The sequence below is a fragment of the Aristolochia californica genome, unplaced genomic scaffold (assembly GCF_029961685.1).
Source record: "Aristolochia californica isolate CCGP_79_NKW_82.1479 unplaced genomic scaffold, dmAriCali1.0.hap1 SCAF_16, whole genome shotgun sequence".
Taxonomy (NCBI): Eukaryota; Viridiplantae; Streptophyta; class Magnoliopsida; order Piperales; family Aristolochiaceae; genus Aristolochia; species Aristolochia californica.
In genome coordinates this window covers 22,452,857-22,474,417 of record NW_027181837.1, presented here as the reverse complement: position 1 = coordinate 22,474,417, position 21,561 = coordinate 22,452,857, and the positions used below count along the sequence as shown (strand labels likewise).

Below are 21,561 nucleotides of genomic sequence, written 5' to 3'. Positions count from 1 at the left end.
TTTCAACGTCGTGCAGATGCAGAAGTACTTTTTGAAACTTCCCAGTTTCACAGGGAAAGGTGGCGTCATTTCCCACGGCCCTCCAAGATTGAGAAACTGAGAAAGACAAAATGATGGGGGAGATGATGTTTGGAACTTTAATTAATAATTGTTTGGAACAATTTTTTACCTGAATTATAACAGGTTTATACCCTGTAACTCCCCTTAAATAAGACTTTCATCTGTAATTTTACATTAAATTTTGTTATAATTATATCGATCATAAATTAGTAAATGATACACACTTTTATATAAACTAATTAAAATTGTATTATATTGTTAATTAATTGAAAATTATTAATTATATATTTATAATTGATAAAATATAATAATCATACACAATATATGAATATATAATATGTTTATCATATATTAATCAATTTATTATATATTAAATGACCTTTACTCCAAAAAAAAATTATATTACTACCATAGTATTTTACACAATCTAAATTAATCCTTGTAGTTATCTAAGTTAAAATTAAGAAATCAACTTTTAATATCATTTAATTACATTTATTATTAAACTCTAATTCTTTGACACTTGATGGAAGAAAAAAAATTATCTGCTAGGGGATAGAGCCTAGAAATCGATGAGGAGGGGAAGAGGAAGGTAGGTAACAATAGAGGAGGAAGAAGGTGAACTTGGTTGCTGGGGTTAACTTAAAACATCGGGTGATAAGTTTTGACATAGAAACGACTATAAAGCATTGATAAAAGTGTTATGGAAGTGGAGAAAAGAGGGAAAGTTATCGAAGGAGGGAGGTGTTGGAAAACAGAAGTAAATCCTAATCCAGGATTTACAACATGCCAGAAAATTAGGATTGTGGATAAATACATGGATCCATTCCGAAGTTTCATCTTTCTGTTGCGGAATCACTATGACAAACGATATAAACGGATGATTGGTATTGTAGTCTTCCTCGATTAAATCTCTTTATTCCTCAATGGGACCTTCGTTTTCTCTTCCGAATGGGGAGAAGGAAAACTCTGTGTGATTTAGTATATTCAGGACCATAACCATAATATGTCTCCTTATATAGGGTTCTCATAATTCTTTATGGTATCTACTCAATTGGCCCATATTTATGACCCATATTCTTTAATAGGCGTAACAAAATTAAACCACTTAATTCAGCATATTCCATTAAAAATAAAAAATATAATTACATAATAAATATGATATCGAAAATGATTAAAATTCAACATAGACATAAAAGAGGTGGGAAGAAATGTTGGTGTAGGAAGAAACAATGAAAAAACCTTAATTTGTGGTGATTTCACTACCACAACTGACCCAGCTCCCATAAAATACGAGTGGACTCGTCCAAATCGCGAGTCAATCCGGGAAGTAGCAAAGCGCTGCTATTAGTGACTTTCGATCCTCTTTGTCATGATCAGATACTGACGTGGCGATTTGTAGCCGGCCACGTCACACGTATAGATACGGAATCCGTAACACCAAGCTGCGAGAGTTTGCGAGGCATGTTAAAACGACAGTGAGCTCCCGAATCCCGATATTCTACACGGGCCAAAAAGCGACGATATATCGGGCTACAAATGGTTTTCTGTATGATCTTTGTCCGAGACTCGGAAGGACTGCACCAACAAAAGCAGATCTGATTCTGAAGCAAGCAGTGACTACGATTCCTCCTCGTCTCCGTTTCCTGCTCCTTGTTCTCCATCATCAAATTCACACGTTTTCGCTTCCTTTAAGCTCTATCAATATTCCCCTCTGCTGTAACGAATAGAATGGTGAGATTGAAGGAACAGGGTCTCACGTATGCTTATATCCTTCTATACATTACTTTGTCTAGTGGCCAGATCTTCTTCAACAAGGTCAGTTGTCTCTCTTCTTTCCTCTCACTATACCATTTTTTTGTGTTATTAGTGTTCGGTTACTCCGTGCTGTCTTTTGGTTTATACGCTTTGTGACATCTCGTGCATTTTCTAGAAAGTAATGTTTTAGGGTTTGCTGATGAACTAATTGTATCTAAAGATCATCTTCCTGTATCATTTTTTACCTTATTCTTTCTTCTTTATTTGTGGACTGGAGCGAGGCGGAGTTGGTACAGCGGAGTATGCACTAGAAAGGTCAATCCCGCCCCGATCGACGACTCGGCCAACCAGTAATTTGGGTGTTTTTTGACTTTGTAGTTGTGCTTCACACTTTGGTTATCAGTTTTTTCTGTTTCCAAGAAAACATCATGAGTGGACTTGCTCAAATGTGAAGTGATCCAACATCTGCGCTGACTTCCAACTCCAGTCCACTCTATTCTCAAATCATTGTTTGTTCTCTAGTAAATTTTATTTGTTCGAAAAAGAAAAAATGATTTGTTCAGGCAAATGCAAGTTGTATATTGATTTGTGTCTCTCAGACTCAGGAAACTGCTAAAGTTGATATTACCTGATATAATAAAAAATCATGCAAAGTCAACCAAATAGCTGTTATTTTTTTTGTTTTTTGAGAAAGGATGATTTTATTAAAATGAAGACTAAGCCCGAAGGCTACAAAAGCTCAAGAGAGCGATCCTATAACAACAAGAGATTCGGAGGAAAACTCCCTGCTTAGCGAAAACTACAAAATTAGCAGATCTAGGAATATGAGACCAAGTACAATTAAAAAGAGAGGCGATTTCCATCATCTCAAAATTATCTACCAATGATGTTAGGGGGGAGGCATGATCACACTAACCTATCACAACTCTGGAATCCCCTTCAACCTAGAGAGGGCTGCAACAGTGGTCTTGGAAAATACGGAGGCCGTGGAGAAGACTAACAAGCTCAGCGGTTGTCGAGTCAGTAATTCCTAGGGGGCCAGCATAGGAGATAATCTGATTGCTAGAGGAGTCCCGAATGATGCCACCAAAACCAGCCAGTCCAGGATTGCCGAGAGAGGAGCCATCAAAATTCAACTTGAGAGTAATAGGTTGCGGGAGGGGGGGGTTGCGCTTTACTAAATGTTAGGGGGTGCGAGGGAGTTTAAAGTTGGGCCAAACGACCATAGCTATTCTAAAAGTCCAAATTGTCTTTTTCCTTGTACAAGTGACCAAAAGTTTAAGGTGGTATTAACTTGTTCTTGTGAAGGCCTTAAAAATGAGGATGCCATCCCTTTTTTATTGAGATATGAATCATGTAGTCGAGAGAGAACTGAATATCCATGTGTGTCAAAAATAAAATGGAAGAGAAAAGAGAAGAAAAAGAATAGGGGAGAAAGGGCCATTGTACAGCCTGCTGGATGGGGAAGAAATCTACCCCCTTCAGGTTTTATTTCTCACTTAAGTGTTTTTATGAAAAGTCCAAAAAGCCCCTAACTTAAGGACTTATAGATGTGTATATAAAACACCATTCCAAACCCACACAATTTACACAATAACCACACTTCTTTAGATACTCTAATCTGGACCCTTTTGTCTAAAAAGTTACAGATTTACACCCCCCACCCCCCCCCCCCCCCCTCCCCACCCCCACGAGTAATTACTAAAATACCCCTGACTTTTAACACCCCCTAAGCTACAGTATATATGTCCAGTAATTCTAGTTTGGTGCAAAATTTATTGAAATCTGGCTTTCCAAGAGGTTTTGTTAAATGCCCAATCTGCTCAGTAGTGCTGGCATATGGGGTAGCTACCTTACTGTTTATCACTGTATTCCTTACAAAGTATAGATTAACTCAATATGCTTTTTTATTTTGTGGAATATAGGGTTGCTTGTAATAAATATGGCTACTTGATTATCACAATTAAGTACCATAGGGTCCTCTGAAGCAAGTTTTAACTCTTTTAACACCGACTTTATTCACATGAGTTTTCTAGCAATACGAGCCATTGATTTGTATTTTGCCTTAGCATTAGACTATGTCATAAAATTTTGTTTTTTAATTTTGTAACTAAACAAGATTCCCTCCAACAAATACACTGTAACCAGTGGTAGACTTCTTGTCAAGTTTAGTGCCAGTATAATTTGCGTTTAAATATCCCTCAACTCAGAGATGATCATGTGGAGTATACAATGGGCCTGTTTTTTGGAGCCCCCTTCAAATACCGTAAAATTCGCAGTTTCAAGATGAAGTTTTATAGCTTCAAGATGAATTTTGCGTGGAGATTCCATAAACTGGCTTACCACACTAACAGGAAAAACAATGTTTGGTCTCATAATAGTTGCATATAGTAATTGCCCGACTAACCTTCTATACATAGTTTTATCTTTCAACCAAGTGCTACTCTCATCCTTAAATACGAACCAACCTCATTAGGAGTATCTGCTGGTCTGGCTTCTAATAATCCTTGTTCACATAACATGTCAGTGATATATTTCCTCTGTAAAAGGATTGCTCGCTTACTCTTTGAAACTTCAATCCTTAGAAAATATTTTAGAGACCCAAAATCCTTGGTTTGGAAGTGTTTACTTAGATAATCCTTCACTTCCTCTATCCCCTTGGTGTGACGTCCAAACAATACATTGTCTTCAACATACACCACAAGAACTATGCTGCCATATGCTCGATACAAAACAAACAGAGAATAATCACAATAGCTCCACACAAACCCAAAGGCTGTGACAACTTTATTGAATTTGTCAAACCAACCCCTTGGACTCTTCTTTAAACCATACATAGATTTATGTAGCTTGCAAACATTCTCATTCTCCCTTGAGAAACATATCCAAGAGGTTGCTCTATATAAACTTCTTCTTGCAAGTCACCATAAGTAAATGTATTTTTGCTATCAAGTTGAATTAAAGGCCATTTCTTAGTAACTGCAATAGATACTTAAATTTTGACCGTACTCATGCAAGCCATTAGGGAGAAAATATTAAATACATCTACACAATATGTCTGGGTGTAACTTATGGCTACCAAATAGGCTTTCTATTTTTCCACTGTCCCATCAACATTTGATGGTATACACCCAATGCTAACCAATCACTATAGCACCACTGAGGGGGTCTATCAAGTTTCAAGTTTTTCTACTCATAATGCAATCATTTCATCATCCATAGCTTTCTTCCACTCAACCATCATAAGGCATCATGCACTTTGGTAGGAACAAAAATACTAGACAATGAAGTAGTAAAATACTTGAATGGAGATAAACTTTGGAAGAAACATACTTGGAAATAGGGCACCGAGTACCTTTGCTTATGGCAACAGGAAGATACAAATCATCAAAGATTGGATCTATAGGCATGGAGGATGATGATCGGACCATGTCAAGGGGAACGATCTCATGAGTTTGAGGTTGTTATTCATGCTTGGATTGTAGTTTTTGAACCTTTATGCTTTGATAAACCTACACAGGTTTCTTTTGAATAGAAGTAGAAGGTATGATGGGACTATCCATAAAAGGAAGAGGAAGAGGAGGCTCATCAACCACTATAGGATGTATACCCTAACTCAAATGCAGTGCCAAAGAATGGTGTAGAGTAAAAAAAATGTGACATTTTCTGAAATATATGTTCTCTTGTTAACTGGATTATAACATTTATAACTATTCTGAGTACGAGGAAAACTCAGAAAAATACACCCTATAGCAAGAAGGGACAATTTAATCAATTTGAGGATTAATTTAATGAACAAAACAAAGTAAACAAAACACCCTGGGTGTGACATCATACAAAGAACATTATGGTTTAAACACTTGCAAAAGAATTTTTCTTCCCAAAATTGAAGACAACATTCTATTGATCAAGTAATAGGATGTCAACATTGCATCTCTCCAATACAATTTTGATACATTCATTTGAAATATAAAGGTGCATGCCACTTCCAACAAATGGCGATTCTTCCTTTTTGCAACCCCATTTAGTTGGGGAGTGTACATGCATGATGATTGATGAATAATCGCATGAAAAACACAAAAAACAGCAAACTTATGATTCATAAACTCAAGACCATTATCTGTACGGGAAGTACAAATTGAGTTTTTATTTCATTAAAAAACTAAAGAAATGCATTAAAGATTTTTTATTTTTCTAGAAGGAGATATACCCAAGTAACTTTGCTACAATCATCTATGAAAGTTAAAAATATTGACAACCAAACAAATTGGAAGTCCTACAAGGACCCTAGACATTTGAATGTACTAACTCAAAAGGAACTTGAATATGATTGCTACACAATGGAACGAACTTCGATGGTGCTTCCCATGTTGACACAGTCGACATTGAAAAGACAAATATAAAGGTAGAGTAGGATTAAACTAACATAACTTCAGTGGAGATGGATATCCCAACCGTAGATACCACAAGTAAGGTGTCATAGTAGAAACTCTAAGTGTAGTCTGTGGACTATCTCGAACAACATCCAGATGGTATAGGCTTCCATTTTCATGTCCGGAACCAATCCTCCTCCTCATCTGCAAATCTTGCAACGAACAGTGAGATGGAAAAAATGTAATGAAACAAATAAATGATTTAGTAAATTAATTTATGAATAACAATTTGACCTGGAATTTAGGAACATACTACACAAAAGATAATGGTAAACTGTGTGTGGGATGTACTATTCCTTCACCCGTGACAGATGAAGAATATCCATCTGCTAACTACACTGACTTATACGATGAAGAAGGAGATCAGTTTTTGAATAAAGAGGACATACCTAACATATGGGCCAATGGACCTAGGAATACTGAGGTGACACTTGTAGTGCAAACATACCTGGTGTAGCCAGAGTAGCATTGGTTGTGGATGATGTAGGTGCCACTGTAGGAGCATACATTGGAGCAGCGACTAGGAATATTGAGGTGACACTTGTAGTGCAGACATACCTGGTGTAGCCAAAGTAGCATTGGTTGTGGATTATGTAGGTTCCACTGTAGGAGCAGACATAGGAGTAGTTGTGAGTTGGCTTAATCGATGGAGGAGTTGTTGGATTTTATCTTGAGAATTACTAGCACATTCTTGGGTATTGCCAGCGCCTTCAGATACGAATGTGTTGACCCATGTTGGTTTTCCAAACTTATTCCAGCATTTGTCACAATTGTGGTTGGACCATCCTCAATAAACCCATTTTCTATAACCTCGTCCACGACCTCTTCCTCCACCATCAAGTCCTTGCCCTCTACTTCCCCCTCTTCCCTTGGCTGTCTCTGATCCAGTGAAAGGAGAAGACAGGTTAAGAGCTGCAGAATTTGAGGCCTTAATGTCTTTACTAATTCTAGGCACAATTGCACTTTCAGCTCTAATCACTCTACTATAAGTTTTTTCCAAAATAGGGACACTATCAATTGCTAACATCTGTGCTCGTAAGGCTTCATATTTAGGTCCTAACCCATAAAAAACCTGATAACTTGTATTTGACCTTCCTTCTCACGTAATTTCATGGGATTTGTAGTAAAGGGGTGAAGTACTGCTATCTCCTGCATTACCCCACACATCTCAATAAAATATTTGGTAACCATCTTGTCACCCTTGTTAATACGAAATTTTTTACATACAGCTTGTACACCCGAAACAAGTTGCTTTCTTGGTGAAAAATAGATTCAAGAGTCTTTCACATATCCTTTGCTGTCTCACATCTGTTAACTTGATTACTAACATGTGGCTGCATAGATTTTAACATCCAAGTTTGAACTTGATGATCATTTGCTTCCCAATCTTCGGTTATATGATTGGGAGGATCCTCTTATATGTACTTTGCTTTTCGTTCCTCAATGAAAAATTTCTTTACTGCTTGAGACCGATTCAGATAGTTAAGTTTAACAAAAGTAATCTGAATATAATCCTTGTTTTTGCTGAATGGGCGTTCCTAGTAGGAGTAATAACCTCTCTAGAATCAGCCATAATAATTCCTCCTTACAACCACAATAACAACTGTAATACGAAGCCAAAAAAAACTTCACAAACACCTTGTAATAAACACCTTTCACAGTCAATAAAGGTTTGCACAGATACCTGTGGGCACTTCGAAATACTGAATTAGTGTTACGAATACCCTTTTGGAATACTCAATAATTTCTTCAAAAAAAATATTCAGAGATCGAGGATGAAATTACATTAAAAAAATGAAGCCTTGTGAAGTCTATGTAAGCTAACATGTATCCCAGACTAGGTGACAGGCAGTAAGTCCCTAGATGGCACTTCAAGACTTCATACGATCCTTGTTGGATCAAAACAGCACACAATAGCTGTTTCTGGTAGCAGTACAAGCCATTAACCCTTAGGTTAAGGCACAAAATAGAATAAAAAACTGACCTTTGATTTCAATTAGCAGATGATAATTGAGAAATCCCTGTCTTGGAAGAACTCACAGCTTTTAAAAAGAGAAAATTCGACTTTAGGCTTGAATTTGTGGATCAAATGACTCTGATACCATGTAAGAAAGTAAAATGGAAGAGAAAAGAGAAGAAAAAGAAAAGAATAAGGGAGAAAGGGCTCTCATTCAGCCTGCTGGATGGGGAAGAAGCCTACCCCCCATCAGGTTTATTTCTCACTTAAGTGTTTTTACAAGAAGACCAAAAAGCCCTTAACTTAAGGACTTATAGATGTGTATATAAAACACTCTTCTAAACCCACAAAATTTATGCTATAAGCGCACCTCTTCAGATACTCTAATCTGGCACCTTTTGTGTCTAAAAAGTTTCAGATTTACCCACATGAGAAATTAATAAAATACTTCTGACTTTGAACAGGAGATAATATTCCTGATTTGCATTACCCAAGCCTGGACTTAGATCCTTAGGCTTTTGCACTTGATGATGATGATTTATCTCCTTGGCTAAATACTCTTACCTATGCTTGTTCTGTTATATGCCACTTTAATTTGTTATTTGAGAGATATCTTATCATACAGTTTTGGTTAACAATTTTTTTTAATGTGATGGCAGTGGGTTTTGTCATCAAAGCAAATAAACTTTCCATATCCTCTGGCATTGACTCTGTTGCACATGGTCTTTTCTTCTGTTTTGTGTTTCGTTCTCACCAAAGTTTTGAAGGTAATTTTGCAGTGCTATTTTAAGTACTCATATATGGAAAGGAAATTGTCTACTTATTCTAACCTTTTTCTTTTGCATGTATTTTTATTAAATGTTACTATTGACGTTGGATTTGTTTAATGTAATCTGTTTCATTTCTGGAGCTAAATAATATTTGTATTTGTTTGCTCACAGATAATAAAAGTTGAGGAAGGAATGACTCTCGACATGTGAGCCCTGATGTCCTTCAATGTATTCATTACTTTCTGTTTTTTTGGAATAGATGCTTTTTTTCTTGTAGATTCATAACGTGTTTTCTACTTCTTTTATAAATGAACTTATAGGTTAAATGACTTTTGGTCTAACCACTTTCGGTTCAGTGGAGACCTGTCCATCTGGTTAACAAGAGCTGTTGAAAAAGTATCAGCAAATAACTAAGTAGAGTTGCTTGCTGGCCCATGTGTTTCTCATGATCAACATTTGCAGCAGAACCTTTTGTCAGTATCTAGCAATGACTTTATTATAAATTATTTGAGTGTACTATTTGCTTGGTTTAGCATGTACTTCTTTCTTCTATTCACTTTTTTTTTTTTTTTTTTTCAAATAGTGTAATTATATCTTTGCCATGAAGATATTGTTTACATAAGAAATCCATTGATTTGTGCAAATTGCAAAACATTTTTCAGTGAACATTATTTTGCTCCTTTATTGTTTGGATTTTTTGGCTTGTTTTGTGGACACCCCATTCTGATGACACTTTTTCAGTTCCAATGCAATCAAACTCTAACTTACTTTTCAATGTTTAGATACTTTACTTCAGTTGTCCCCATTGGTGCGATGTTTGCAATGACACTGTGGCTGGGAAACACTGCATACTTATATATTTCTGTTGCATTTGCACAAATGCTGAAAGCCATTAGTGAGTCACGGTCCTTTTCTCCCTCAGTTTTGTTGTTACTTAACTATTTTAGTTCCAATTTCCCTTTCATGTTTCTTATGAGATGTGTACCCCAATTCAGTGCCTGTTGCCGTGTTCATTCTTGGAGTCGCTGCTGGCCTTGAAGTAATGAGTTGCAGAATGTTTTTTATAATGTCAGTTATCAGTTTTGGAGTTCTAATAGCTTCATATGGGGAAATAAATGTGAACTGGATAGGAGTGATATACCAAATGGGTGGTGTTGTTGGGGAAGCTCTGAGGCTCATTTTCATGGAGATTTTTGTTAAGAAGAAGGGTCTCAGACTAAACCCCATATCTGTCATGTACTATGTGAGCCCATGCAGGTATGTCTTACATGCATACCAGTTAAAAAAGGCTTTCCTTATATCTGTCATTATTGATGTCGATTGATGGTGTTCTTCGTTGCTTGTAGTGCTCTTTGTCTGTTGATACCTTGGATTTTTCTAGAAAGACCAAAGATGGATGCTTCAGGGACATGGAACTTCTCGCCACTTATACTGGTCCTCAATTCCCTTTGCACGTTTGCTCTGAATCTTTCAGTTTTTCTGGTTATTTCACACACAAGTGCTCTTACCATCCGTGTGGCTGGAGTTGTGAAGGACTGGGTGGTTGTTTTGCTGTCAGCTCTTTTATTTGCAGATACACAACTGACTGTCATTAACTTATTTGGCTATGCAGTTGGTAATACATTCAGAACATATTATCTCTTCTGTGGTTTTTGTTACTTGTGCATTCTGTCGTCTCTCTCTCTCTCTCACTTTTTTTAATCATATTTCATCATCATCTTCTTCTTTTTCTTCTTCTTATCAATTAATTTCCTGTCTATCTAGATCTCTGGTTTCGCGCTTCACATACTCACGTCCATCCAAATCAACTGAAGATTTAATTGAATTTGTTCAGTGCGGAAGCTCCTTGTAAAATGTTACTTTTGATTTGTTTTATTCTATTCAGCGATCGGTGGTGTCGTGGCATACAACAATTACAAGTTAAAGAAAGAAGCTTCTCGCGTTTTATCTACCGATGTTGAAGATGGCACTAAAGAAGGCAGTGCTCAAGAAACACATGATATTGCATCATCAACGGCCTTGTCTTCAGTTCCTCAAAAATGAGTTACTTGACAAAAGGAAAATGTAATTCCCTGCTAAGGTAAGGTGCTTGTGCAGTGGATTAAAAGAGACCTCAATTCATATCCTTACTTCTCCTCATCTTTTGGAACTGAACTTTGTATGTAGGGTGGTGCTTTTGCAGCCATGGCAATTAAGACAACAGAGTGGCTGCGAAGGTAGATATATGTGGCATATTCTCCATTCATTCTTTGTCTTTGTAATTCTCTAGCCTCATCAAGCTCCAAAAACGTATCGGACTATCAAAATATAGGAAGGAGACAAAAGAAGAGAGTTTTGGAAGTTAAACCTTGAATCTTTTGAAAAAAAAGAATTGTATTGTGCAAAATCATTGTCATTACATGAACCCAATTTTGCTGCTAGTTTGTTGAGAATTGCCATGTCTTAAGACCTTATTTGTGTCCCGGTAAAGAGTTTGGTCCAAATTTTGTTTTTTTGCCTTGTATCTTTGATTGTATTATTTTTGAATGAATGTTTACATTATAAAGCTCAGGAGGCGTAATCCATTATAGGGTATTTCACAACCTTCCAGTAGGCGAAGATCACGTCAACTTGTGTTAGCACCTTATATTGGAGTTTAGTTATCTCTTCCTCCAGGCTTTCTTTTGGAGCTGCAGCAGGAAGTGGAAAATCCAAGGGAGAGGAGATATCATAGATGCTGCGAGAACTGATTAACATTAAAATTTACAATTCAATTAGGTAACCAAACTCTCAGTTGATAAATCATAATGCTCTTCGCCATAGACCATTCGGTTTCTCAAAAAATACATTGAATTGTTTAAAAGGATTGCTTCCCTTCATGCCAGGAGGAGAAAATTATCGTTTTAGTTCGATAAAATCAATCTAATCTTAACAGATGCTACTCTTTCTTTAATAAGGAAAGGAGAGCGAAGAACTGAAACTGTGGCTCAATGGTTTCATTGGGTTTTCTATTGGGGTCTCAAGTTTTATTCTCCCAGTGCTAAAAGTATAAGCCCGTGAGAAGAAGCCAACCAGAGTGAAACTTCCAAGCGTAAAGCGGGCGGGCGGAAAAGGTCATAGCTGTTTCTTCTAGCTTCCAATCTTCGGACCGAGCCCCATCGTCCGACACGCTTTGGCGAGGTAGGCGAGTTAGTAAAAGAAAATGAAACCGAAACGGAGTCGTCTTTTCTCTTTCGTTGGGTCCGGGCAACCCAACCAGCGCGCGCGGGGAAGGATAGTCGGCGGCCAGCCGCCCGTCCCTTGTCATCGACGCAGACGATGCGATCCCGGCACTCTGATACTGCGCCTCGTTGATGGCCTTGCAAATGACTTGGCAGCCCACTCTCCATCGCCGTAAATCCGGTCCTCTAGGGCTTCAAAACCTCGGTAATACTTGCTATCTCAACAGCGTCCTCCAGTGCCTTACCTACACTCCTCCTCTCGCCAATTTTTGCTTAAAGAATCAACACTCATCTCTCTGTAAGTAATTAGCCTCTTTCTCCTCTCCTTACCTCCCTGTTTGTTCCTCCTCGTTTTTTCACATTTCCAAGTCTGTGGTTTCTGCAGGTGAATCGTTGTCGAAGGCAGATAACAGACGAGACTGCCCCTTCTGCATCTTGGAGCGACGAATCGTCCGCTCTCTGAGCATTGAAGCGCCACTTGACGCTCCCACCAAGATTCAGAACTCTCTTCGTATTTTCGCCGAGCACTTCCGCTTCGGAAGACAAGAAGACGCACACGAGTTTCTTCGGTACGTCATAGACGCTTGCCATAATACCTGCCTCAAGCTTTTCAAGGAAGGCCTTAAGCATCAACGCAACGGCGGCGTTGTCGACCCGCTCTGCCATGACACTGTCGTCAAGCAGATCTTTGGCGGGGCCCTTCAGAGTCAGGTTAAATGTCTCTCCTGCGGGGCCGAGTCTAATAGGACGGATGAGATTATGGATATAAGTCTTGATTTGTTCCAGAGCAGTTCTCTTAGAGAAGCTTTGAGGAGGTTCTTCCAGCCCGAGGTATTGGATGGAAGTAACAAATATAACTGTGAGAAGTAATCTCTCTCTCTCTCTCTCCTTCTCTTTCTCTCCCCCCTCTCTCTGCCTCTCTCCTTACTGTAAGTCTTTCTTCTCACTTCCAGGTGCAGAAAATTATCTCCAGCAAGGAAGCAAATGTCTGTTCTCCAAGCGCCTAATATTCTTGTCATCCAGCTTAAGGTTTCTCTCTGTCACTAAATATGAAACTGTTTCAGTTTTGTTTTGACTATATTCTATCTTAGTTCTTTTGTTTTTCAGAGATTTGAGGGTATCGGTGGGAAAATTGACCGACCAATTGCCTTTGAGGAAGTTTTGACACTTACGAATTACATGAGCAAAGGAAGCCAGGTCCGTCTATGTGCAGAATTTGGCCAAATTCCTGGTCTTGGTATTCATGTCATCTATTGGATACATTACTCATTTATGGTTTACTTGTACACTTTATATGCTCTTCTCCCCATTACAGTCTGATATTTTTAGTGGATAAGTGGGTCTAGCCTTTATTCTAGACTATTTGAGGAGTCTAAAGGTCTAAAAGTATTTGTCTCACTACCCATGTGGGTTTTTCTTTATCTAAGCTCTTGGTTCAAGTTTCATGGGTGTCTAGGGTATCTTTGACTTAAGTATCGCATTAATATAACAGGATGTTTTAAGAGTTATTTTCTTCCAGTTCTACAAATATACTCATGATCCCTGTGGAAAACCACATTACCCGTATGTGGAAGTCTTATGCTATCTTCTACTGCATGGCGATCCCCCATATTCTTAGTTCAACAGTCTAGGTAGATTGCAGACATAGGAGCAGTCTTAGTTCAACAGTCTACAAATTTTATATTTCTCTGTACGCTTGGATACATACTATGACAGGAAGAAAAGAATAGATAAACAAGAGTAACTCCGGATGTATGCTAAAAGATCAGCTCAGTCAGATGTGAAAATGGGTTAAATCTGTGCTTTATCCCATTCACATCTTGGTACAATAGAGATTGGGTGATGTACTCCTCAGTTAGACGGTTGGGGCAACCTGGGTATTGTGGGTGGAGGAGGTGTACCTTGGGATAATTAGAAAATTAGTCGTCTTACAATCCAATTTTTTGCTTTGTGCCTCTACCCAGCTAAGGTGCGGTTTCTTCTGTAGTCTGTCAGCATTTTCATTGAATCCCGTTATAGGCCACTCTTGGTGGATGCTGATTCTGATGTTGTTCTCAGTTGGATATCTTTGCAGTGTCTTTTGTATATCTTGCACATATGCTGACTAGTTCCAATCTCTTGTTGAATTGCTTAGAGAAGAAGGGATTTTTCCTTTCACTCCTTACTGCTGGGATTTGTCATTCACTTTTGATATAGATCTTGATTTTTGTCTTTTTCTGTTGATTCCCTCTTTAAGGCCTTTATTTTTCTTGCTAAAAATATTTCACTTCAAAAGAAAAAGGAAACTGAAACATGCGTCCGTCCAACTTTAAAAAATAAATACATATAATGGGAAGTTGAGAAAATGCTTCACTTTATAATATCTTCCTCATTGAATCTACTTGGTGATTCTGTTATGTAGTGTGAAAGATCTCATTCTTATGGGTCAACTGATTATCTGTGTTGGTTTTCAGGACACAAGGCCAGAGTATAACCTTTTCGGAAGCATCGTGCACTCTGGCTATTCACCAGAATCAGGGCACTATTATGCATACATTAAGGTCTCTGCTTATGACAAGTTCATGTGCCCATCTTAGCTTTCCTCAATTGAGGCATTTTTTTATTTTAAACTCTCTCATTTAATTATTTTACTTCCTTTACCAAACCAAGGAGGGTTCCATCAGGTCAAAAGCTGATATAAAACTTAAAAACAGAGCTAATCCAACATAGTTAGGGTAGAGCTCTCAGGTTGACAAAGGTGGATTTTTTTTGTATGAAAATATGAACTGATTTTTACTAGAGAGTATGTCTCTCTGAGTTTAAATTTCTCCATGTGCTCTTCAGGATGCATCTGGCCGCTGGTATTGTTGCAACGATTCACATGTTTCACTCGCAAATCTAGAGGAGGTTTTGTCAGAGAAGGTTTATATTTTATTTTTTTGCCGAGCTAATCAGAGGCCTAAGACGGCAACTAAAAGTAATATTTCTGGTTTTGCCAGCAATGGGGGGGTTAAGTCTGTCTATTGCAATGGAAATGGTAAATCTGTGGATGAAGGAGCTAATCAGAGGCCTAAGACAGCAACTAAAAGTAATATTTCTGGTTTTGCCAGCAATGGGGGGGTTAAGTCTGCCTATTGCAATGGAAATGGTAAATCTGTGGATGAAGGAGCAACTGTGCCATCAAAACCAACAGTTCCTAGAACTTATGGGCCTGAACTCCTGCTAAACATTCCACCCAAACAAAGGACAAGTAACTTGAAACTGCCTGAGACCAACAAAAGGGTTGATGCGAATGGGAATGGGATCTTGAAGGCCGTCTATAATAGTTTATCATCTGTAGGGAGCCACGATGAGCAACCCAAAGAAACAGTGGGCATGAAAAAGATGAAAGTACCATCAATATCTGACAACTCTGAAGAATCTAAAATTTCTAAAAAGAAGGCAGAGTCATCAAGTGTATTTGATGGTAAGAACATTTCTGGAGGAAAAGGGCCATCTGATGTCATGGATAATGGAAGTCAAAAAACTTATTCGTTACCTGAAAAAAATGGAAATATTTCAAAGAGTACTGATGTTAATTCAGAAGAAGTCTGGGTTAGTGAGAGTGACAATGGTACTGGGAACATGGTAGCAGAATCCAGAAAATATGTCCCCAGCCATGTCAAACATCTTGAGAAGGGTGATTGTAATGCTGGATATTCAAAGCGAAAGTTTCAGGACATTGAAGAAGCAGAGATTCCAATTGCCTTGTCAAAATCAAGTGGAGAGGCCAGAAAGAATGACAGTTCTAATTCAGATCTTGACAGGTTTAAACAAGTGTAAGTCTCTCCCCATCTCAGAAGCATAGGCTGTAAATGAGCCAAACTAACCTATTTGCTGTAGCTTGAGGTGGGTTGAATTTGTTCATTGTTACCTTGAACATAGTTGGCTTGGATTGGCTAGGCTACATTACTCTTTCATGTGGAATATGGTATGCTAGTTGGATGACCTTTATGCATAAATGCTATGGCTTGGAATTATATATGTCACAATCAGCAATTATAGTAATGGTGCACTCAAAAAAAAAAAAAAAAAGTAGTGTTGGAAATGTGATTTATATGGATTTGACCTCTTTGCTGTTGTTGATCACAGTTCGAACTCCTTTTGTGAGTGACAGAAGCTGTTGAATCTTGCAAATGGTTTGATTGCATGGGTTTTCAACAGTAGTGATGGTACTGTAGACTGGGCCTTTGGCTCAATGTCTATTGAGGTTTCTAGCTTGAAGTCTTGGGCTCAAGTCTTACTAGAAGCACTCGGTGTAGTATGTTTTTGTGTGACATCAATATTAGTAAAAACAGTTGTGGTGGTACTATTAATTCAGTTGTTTGAACTGGGTGCTTAATGTACCAAGCCTTAAATCATGAACAGTCTCGTTAGGAAACTGAGGTAGCTCAACAGCATGCAATTCAGCTTGGCTTTTGGCTTCTTGAGGCATCACTAAAGATGCATTTTCTGTTTATGATATCTGTTTCGCAAACCATGGATGTGCCTACTATTCCACACAAAAAAATAAAATAAATAAAACTGTAGATGGCTGGTGAAACGAAAATTAGTGTGAAACATTTTGGTGATGTTAGGATTATGGACAACATATTCTGAAGATATAAACATAATTATAATTATTAGTTGCATAACACAGAAATCTTTGCTTTTAACCCATCTTTGTCTGTTGCAGTACTGTGCTTCGGTGTTTGGGTGATGTTAGGAACATGGACAACATATTCTGAATATAAACATAATTACAATTATTAGCTGCATAGCTCTCGTAAATCTTTGATTTTAACTCATCTTTATCTGTTGCAGTACTGTGCTTCAGAATGCCAACTTTTCTATAAAACAAGTCTAAATTTCTATGCCAGGTTTTTTTCTGTTGTGTGGGATACTTGTATATGATGACTAATATAATCTGTTTGATAGTTGAAGGCTTCTGTAGGATGATTTACTATTCTTGATTTCTCTCAGGCTTGTAAAAGATGCATCTTCAGAACTGCGTTCTTGTGGTTGGGCTGATGAAGTGCAGAATTTCATGTGTGAGAAAAAGAGGTTACATGTTCAGGGAACAGGCAACGTAATGGATTTGAGGTAAGTTTTTTATTTTATTTTATTTTGTTTCTCTCTTTTGTTGAATGCATTTGACAATCATTTGGCATCATGTGCTTTGTATCTTGTTAAAAGAAAATTCAATTTTTGTATTTGTCCTACTGTTTTACTTTTTAGAGAAAAAGGTCTACAATTTGTGCACATTCTGGCACTGTAGTTTACTTCCAAAACATAGTGACTATATACTTTTCCTTGCTGCAGGGTCTACCTTTATCCCTAGGCAGAATCTCCTGGCACTATTAATTATTTTTTTAGAGTTTTGATCATAAGCTATAGTTAACGCCTTTGTGTATCATCAAAGCCATTTTAACATAAGAAAACTGCTACAGAATTTTTATTGCATGTGTTGGATTATAATCTTTATGTCACATAATATTGAGGTAATTGTGGTCTCACTTCAGCCTGTATTGGATGTCATATACTCTGCCAAAATATCCTTGTTTTATCATGAGTTTAACTTTATTGATTCAAATTTAGAAAGAACTATTCTGTGTAAAGTTTTTTACAAACAATCATGTTGAGTAATTTCATTTAAGTTCCTGCTCGTGCCTTTTTTCAAATGTTTTGGGTATCTTGCAATGTTGTCAAAACTGGACCGAACCAGCTGGTTCAACCGGATTAAATCAGAATTGGACCCTTTTCTGGTTCTTATTTAGGCATATACTGGATTTTACTTAAAACCCGATGACCCGGACAGTTGGTCCAATCCAACCATAAATTGGATCGTTTGAATTGGATCCAGTTCAATAATCTGTGTAAGAGACTTGATTTTTTTTTTTTGTTGGAGGGAGGATATGAAGTTGAAACCCAACACTTGCATGAAAAACATCATACAAACTTACCAAACTATTCAACATAATTCACCATATATATATAGATAGATATAGGTGCCTTGGGTGTTTGAGTGTGAGCAACCAGCATTAAAAAAAAAAATGGTCTGCATGGTCTTTTTTTTATGAATTTTTGTTTACACATATTAAAAGCTCATCAAACAAATATAGGACTATTTGTTATAGATATTTCAAGATGTGTTCTGATAGCTAAACTTTCTATGTTGAGGCTTTTGGCTGTTGACTGGGACATGACTGAGATGTGTTGTTGTTTTTTTTTTTTTGTTTTTTTTTAATTTTTGAAGAGCGTGAGTGCATGTCTTCTCCAACCACTTAAGATCTTTTGTTTATGTTTTTCTGGAAGTATTACAAAGTGTAATAAAGAAGAGAATCAAGGCTTCTCTGTATGTGAAAGGACTGGTTAAAAACAGAATACTATCTATCAATCTAGAAGAGAGAATCTGACTTTAAAATGTTGAGTCTAGTCTTCTGAATAAGGGGTGGAAATGAGCCGAGTCGAGCCGAAGTAACCAGGCTCATACTGGAGCTTGAGCTTGGCTCGTGTATAATTCCATAGGCCTAAGTCCGGGTTGGCTCATAAAAAAATTATGGCTTGGGGTTTTACTCTGTAAAACATCATGACTTGACTCAAACCTTTTAGTTTTACCTCTTATACGATATGATACTTTTGTTAAAAATATGTAACTTTTGAGTGTGTTCATTAGCCATTGAGCTGAGCTAGGCAATGCTTGAGCTTGACTCTTTTTGTTTGTTGAATTTAGTTTGGGGCTTGAGCTCAGCTGGAGATTAGGTGGGAACCAAGCTAAGCCTAGTCAGCATCGAACTGAGACTGATCTGCTTGTGAACTTGCTTGCTTCAATGCCACCCCCTTATGACTAATGAGTCCGAGTCTTCTGTTTAGCGAACCTTGTGTTAGCATCCAAGCCCTGCAGGGGTGCCATTCTATGATATTGAGTTGGCTGAGCCACTGTCATAGGCCCCAAGAAATGAGAGGAGAGTTTCCTGAACCCCTGTGCTGTTGTACACATGGTCTCCATGGTGTCCGATGCTTCCCCTTCCCTTCTGTCCCGAGTTTTTGTGAGGACAGACTTACCCATGCTCTTTTTTTTTTAGTTTATGTTGATGACATAATTCACACAACGTGTGAAACTAGAGACAATTATTACCATTCCTTTTGATGATTCAGCTAGGTAGTTTTGTTCAACAAAATATTCAGCTTGTTAGTCTGTTGACATTCCTAGGTCTGTGCATTGTCTTTGTGCTTTGCACACTCTATCTTGAAGGGTCTATTCTGAATATGTTGGTTTTACTTACTTGAAAACTAGAGGTTACTGTAATTTGTAGAGTTGGTGTAGAAGTGCTGGATCAAGAGTTAGTTCATTTTGTTTCCTCAAAAAGTAAAAAGAGTTCATTTTGTCTTGCTGAAACCTTTTAATTTCTAGACCTTCTTGGAACTAGAGAGAGCATTCTATTTTGTTCCTAGGTTTGTTTGTATTTTTCTTACACCATCTCATGGTGTCTCTTCTGAATATGTTGGATTTATTTCTTGAAAACTAGAGGATACTGTAATTTGTAGAGTAGGTGCAGAAGTGCAGGATCAAGAGTTAGTTTATTTTGTGTTGCTGAAACCTGTTAAGTTTTAGTTCTTCTTGGAATTAGAGAGAGCATTCTATTTTGTTTCGGGTGAACTTTAATTGTTTATCGCATCTTAATTTTTGAACATGTGAATAGTATTCAATGGTTCATTTGTCATGTAACTTTTTTTGTTGTTGTGATGCAGGAGGATGTTGATTGCTGATGCCAAGCAGACTTTTATCTCTCAGATCCCTGAAGCATTGAAGGAAGATCTTATTGGACGCCTCAGATTATTTTGTAAAGAAAAAATGCTAACGGATTCTTAAAACTCAGACATGATGGTATTTTGCAGAACCCTCCCTCTAATAATTTCAAGAAGATGAATCTATTGTTGAGTATATACACTAAACAGAAACTGTGGACTCTTTTGCAGGCTCTCAACGCACTACTTCCTTGGCCGTTGAATTAATTTGTATTAGAATGCAACATTTTTATTTCGGCAACCGTTCGTTTTTGTGTGATGTGATCACTATAGGTATGTGATAGATTGTTTCTGGCACCTTGGTCAGAATATTCTTCAATAATTGCTTTGGGGTATGTCAGTTTCAACTAATATTTTTAATGCTGCCCATATTTTAGGTGCACTTAAAAAGGCAGATTGGAGAGGCAGGCTAAATTTTTAGGATGGCGTCTACCATGAATAGGTTATTTGTCTTTGGGAAATTACTTTCCCATTGGAGGCTGGAACTTGCATACTCGGAGATTGGGTTATATTTCTGTGTATATCCTTCTGTTTTGTGAGCACCCTAATTTTCATTGTGATTTTTTTTGGATTGTGTCGTCCATCATTGAATTTGAGAAATTACTTTAATTGAATAGGTACTTTCTTGAAGCATATTGGACTTGTATTAACTTTTACCCACCCAGTTAGTGCCTCTAATTCTTTTTTGTATGATCAGCTTGTAGTTCTCGATTTGTAAACTAAAAACAGAGAATAAATGGAAAAACAAAAACAAGCTGTACACTACTTTCATATGTGAAATGTTTTGCTTGTATGATGTGTCAACTTTTGATTGGATTTTCCTTCTCTATTGATGCTTCTTTGTTCAGTAATACTTAATTTTTTATCATTCTATTCTGTTGATGTAATTATCCACCAGATAAACTGTTGGCACATCATACAAGTGAAGAATTTTATTTTATAAGAAAAAAAGTGTTGTTTTCGGGAAGCAAAAACAGAAAAGGAAATGGAAAATATGGTTTTTGTTAATAGTTAGTATATAAAAGAAAGCTTTAAAGTGATCTGGATGAGTATCTTGTGGGGATTTGCAGAGTTTGCTTCGATTCACCTTTGAGTTCAACCAGCCTGAGTTAAAGACGACCAATCTCAGTTGATTTCACCACAAGACCTAATGGATCCCAAGTCAGGACAGTTGTATGGAAATCTTTGATGTCACCTCAGCTGCAAGGTGTTTTAGTGGAAGTTCAGTCATTTAATCCATAACGTATTTAGGGGATAAATGAGGAGCAAAAGATGATCAATGAGCAAACCCTCCACTCCTCTTATCTGAACCCAAAAGTCCTTTCATCCATCATGAGAAAAACCTCACTAGTCATCTGCCAGAAAGCTTAGCACAGAAGGAATGATGCCAATCAAACACTTGGATTACTCATCGTGAATAAAGAGTACTTCAAATTTTAAAGTGGAACTGTTGCACCAGGGTCCACTACTCAGTCCCCCGATCATTCTCTCTCCTCCACCCCCAACGTCCCTCAATCTCATTGAAAATGACAAAAGCTGCCCCTCAATAATGTAACCCAGGCTTTTTCATTCTTCTT

At 37.5% G+C, this 21,561-nt stretch overlaps 2 protein-coding genes across 4 annotated transcripts; both read left to right on the top strand.

Moving 5' to 3' along the window:
• The first annotated feature begins 1,583 nt into the window (after positions 1-1,583).
• Positions 1,584-11,464, top strand: LOC137953288 (probable sugar phosphate/phosphate translocator At3g14410). 3 transcript variants are annotated; one of them, XM_068800612.1, is made up of 8 exons: positions 1,584-1,878; positions 8,868-8,975; positions 9,150-9,184; positions 9,761-9,873; positions 9,974-10,235; positions 10,325-10,593; positions 10,864-11,058; positions 11,145-11,464. In XM_068800612.1, the coding sequence occupies exons 1-7, from the start codon at positions 1,792-1,794 to the stop codon at positions 11,019-11,021; spliced, it is 1,032 nt and encodes a 343-aa protein (XP_068656713.1). In that variant the 5' UTR covers positions 1,584-1,791; the 3' UTR covers positions 11,022-11,058; positions 11,145-11,464. The 3 variants fall into 3 exon arrangements, with proteins under 3 accessions (XP_068656713.1, XP_068656714.1, XP_068656715.1); XM_068800613.1 differs by lacking the exon at positions 1,584-1,878 and adding an exon at positions 1,888-2,168; XM_068800614.1 differs by lacking the exons at positions 1,584-1,878; positions 8,868-8,975 and having other exon boundaries at positions 9,173-9,206.
• A 743-nt stretch (positions 11,465-12,207) lies between these two features.
• On the top strand, positions 12,208-20,728 carry LOC137953683 (ubiquitin carboxyl-terminal hydrolase 25-like). The gene is made up of 10 exons (XM_068801148.1): positions 12,208-12,476; positions 12,564-13,044; positions 13,132-13,207; positions 13,286-13,375; positions 14,632-14,718; positions 15,002-15,975; positions 17,159-17,278; positions 19,928-20,063; positions 20,156-20,257; positions 20,362-20,728. Exons 1-8 carry the CDS (start codon positions 12,311-12,313, stop codon positions 20,046-20,048), a joined length of 2,115 nt encoding a protein of 704 aa, XP_068657249.1. The 5' UTR covers positions 12,208-12,310; the 3' UTR covers positions 20,049-20,063; positions 20,156-20,257; positions 20,362-20,728.
• The last annotated feature ends 833 nt before the right edge of the window (positions 20,729-21,561 follow it).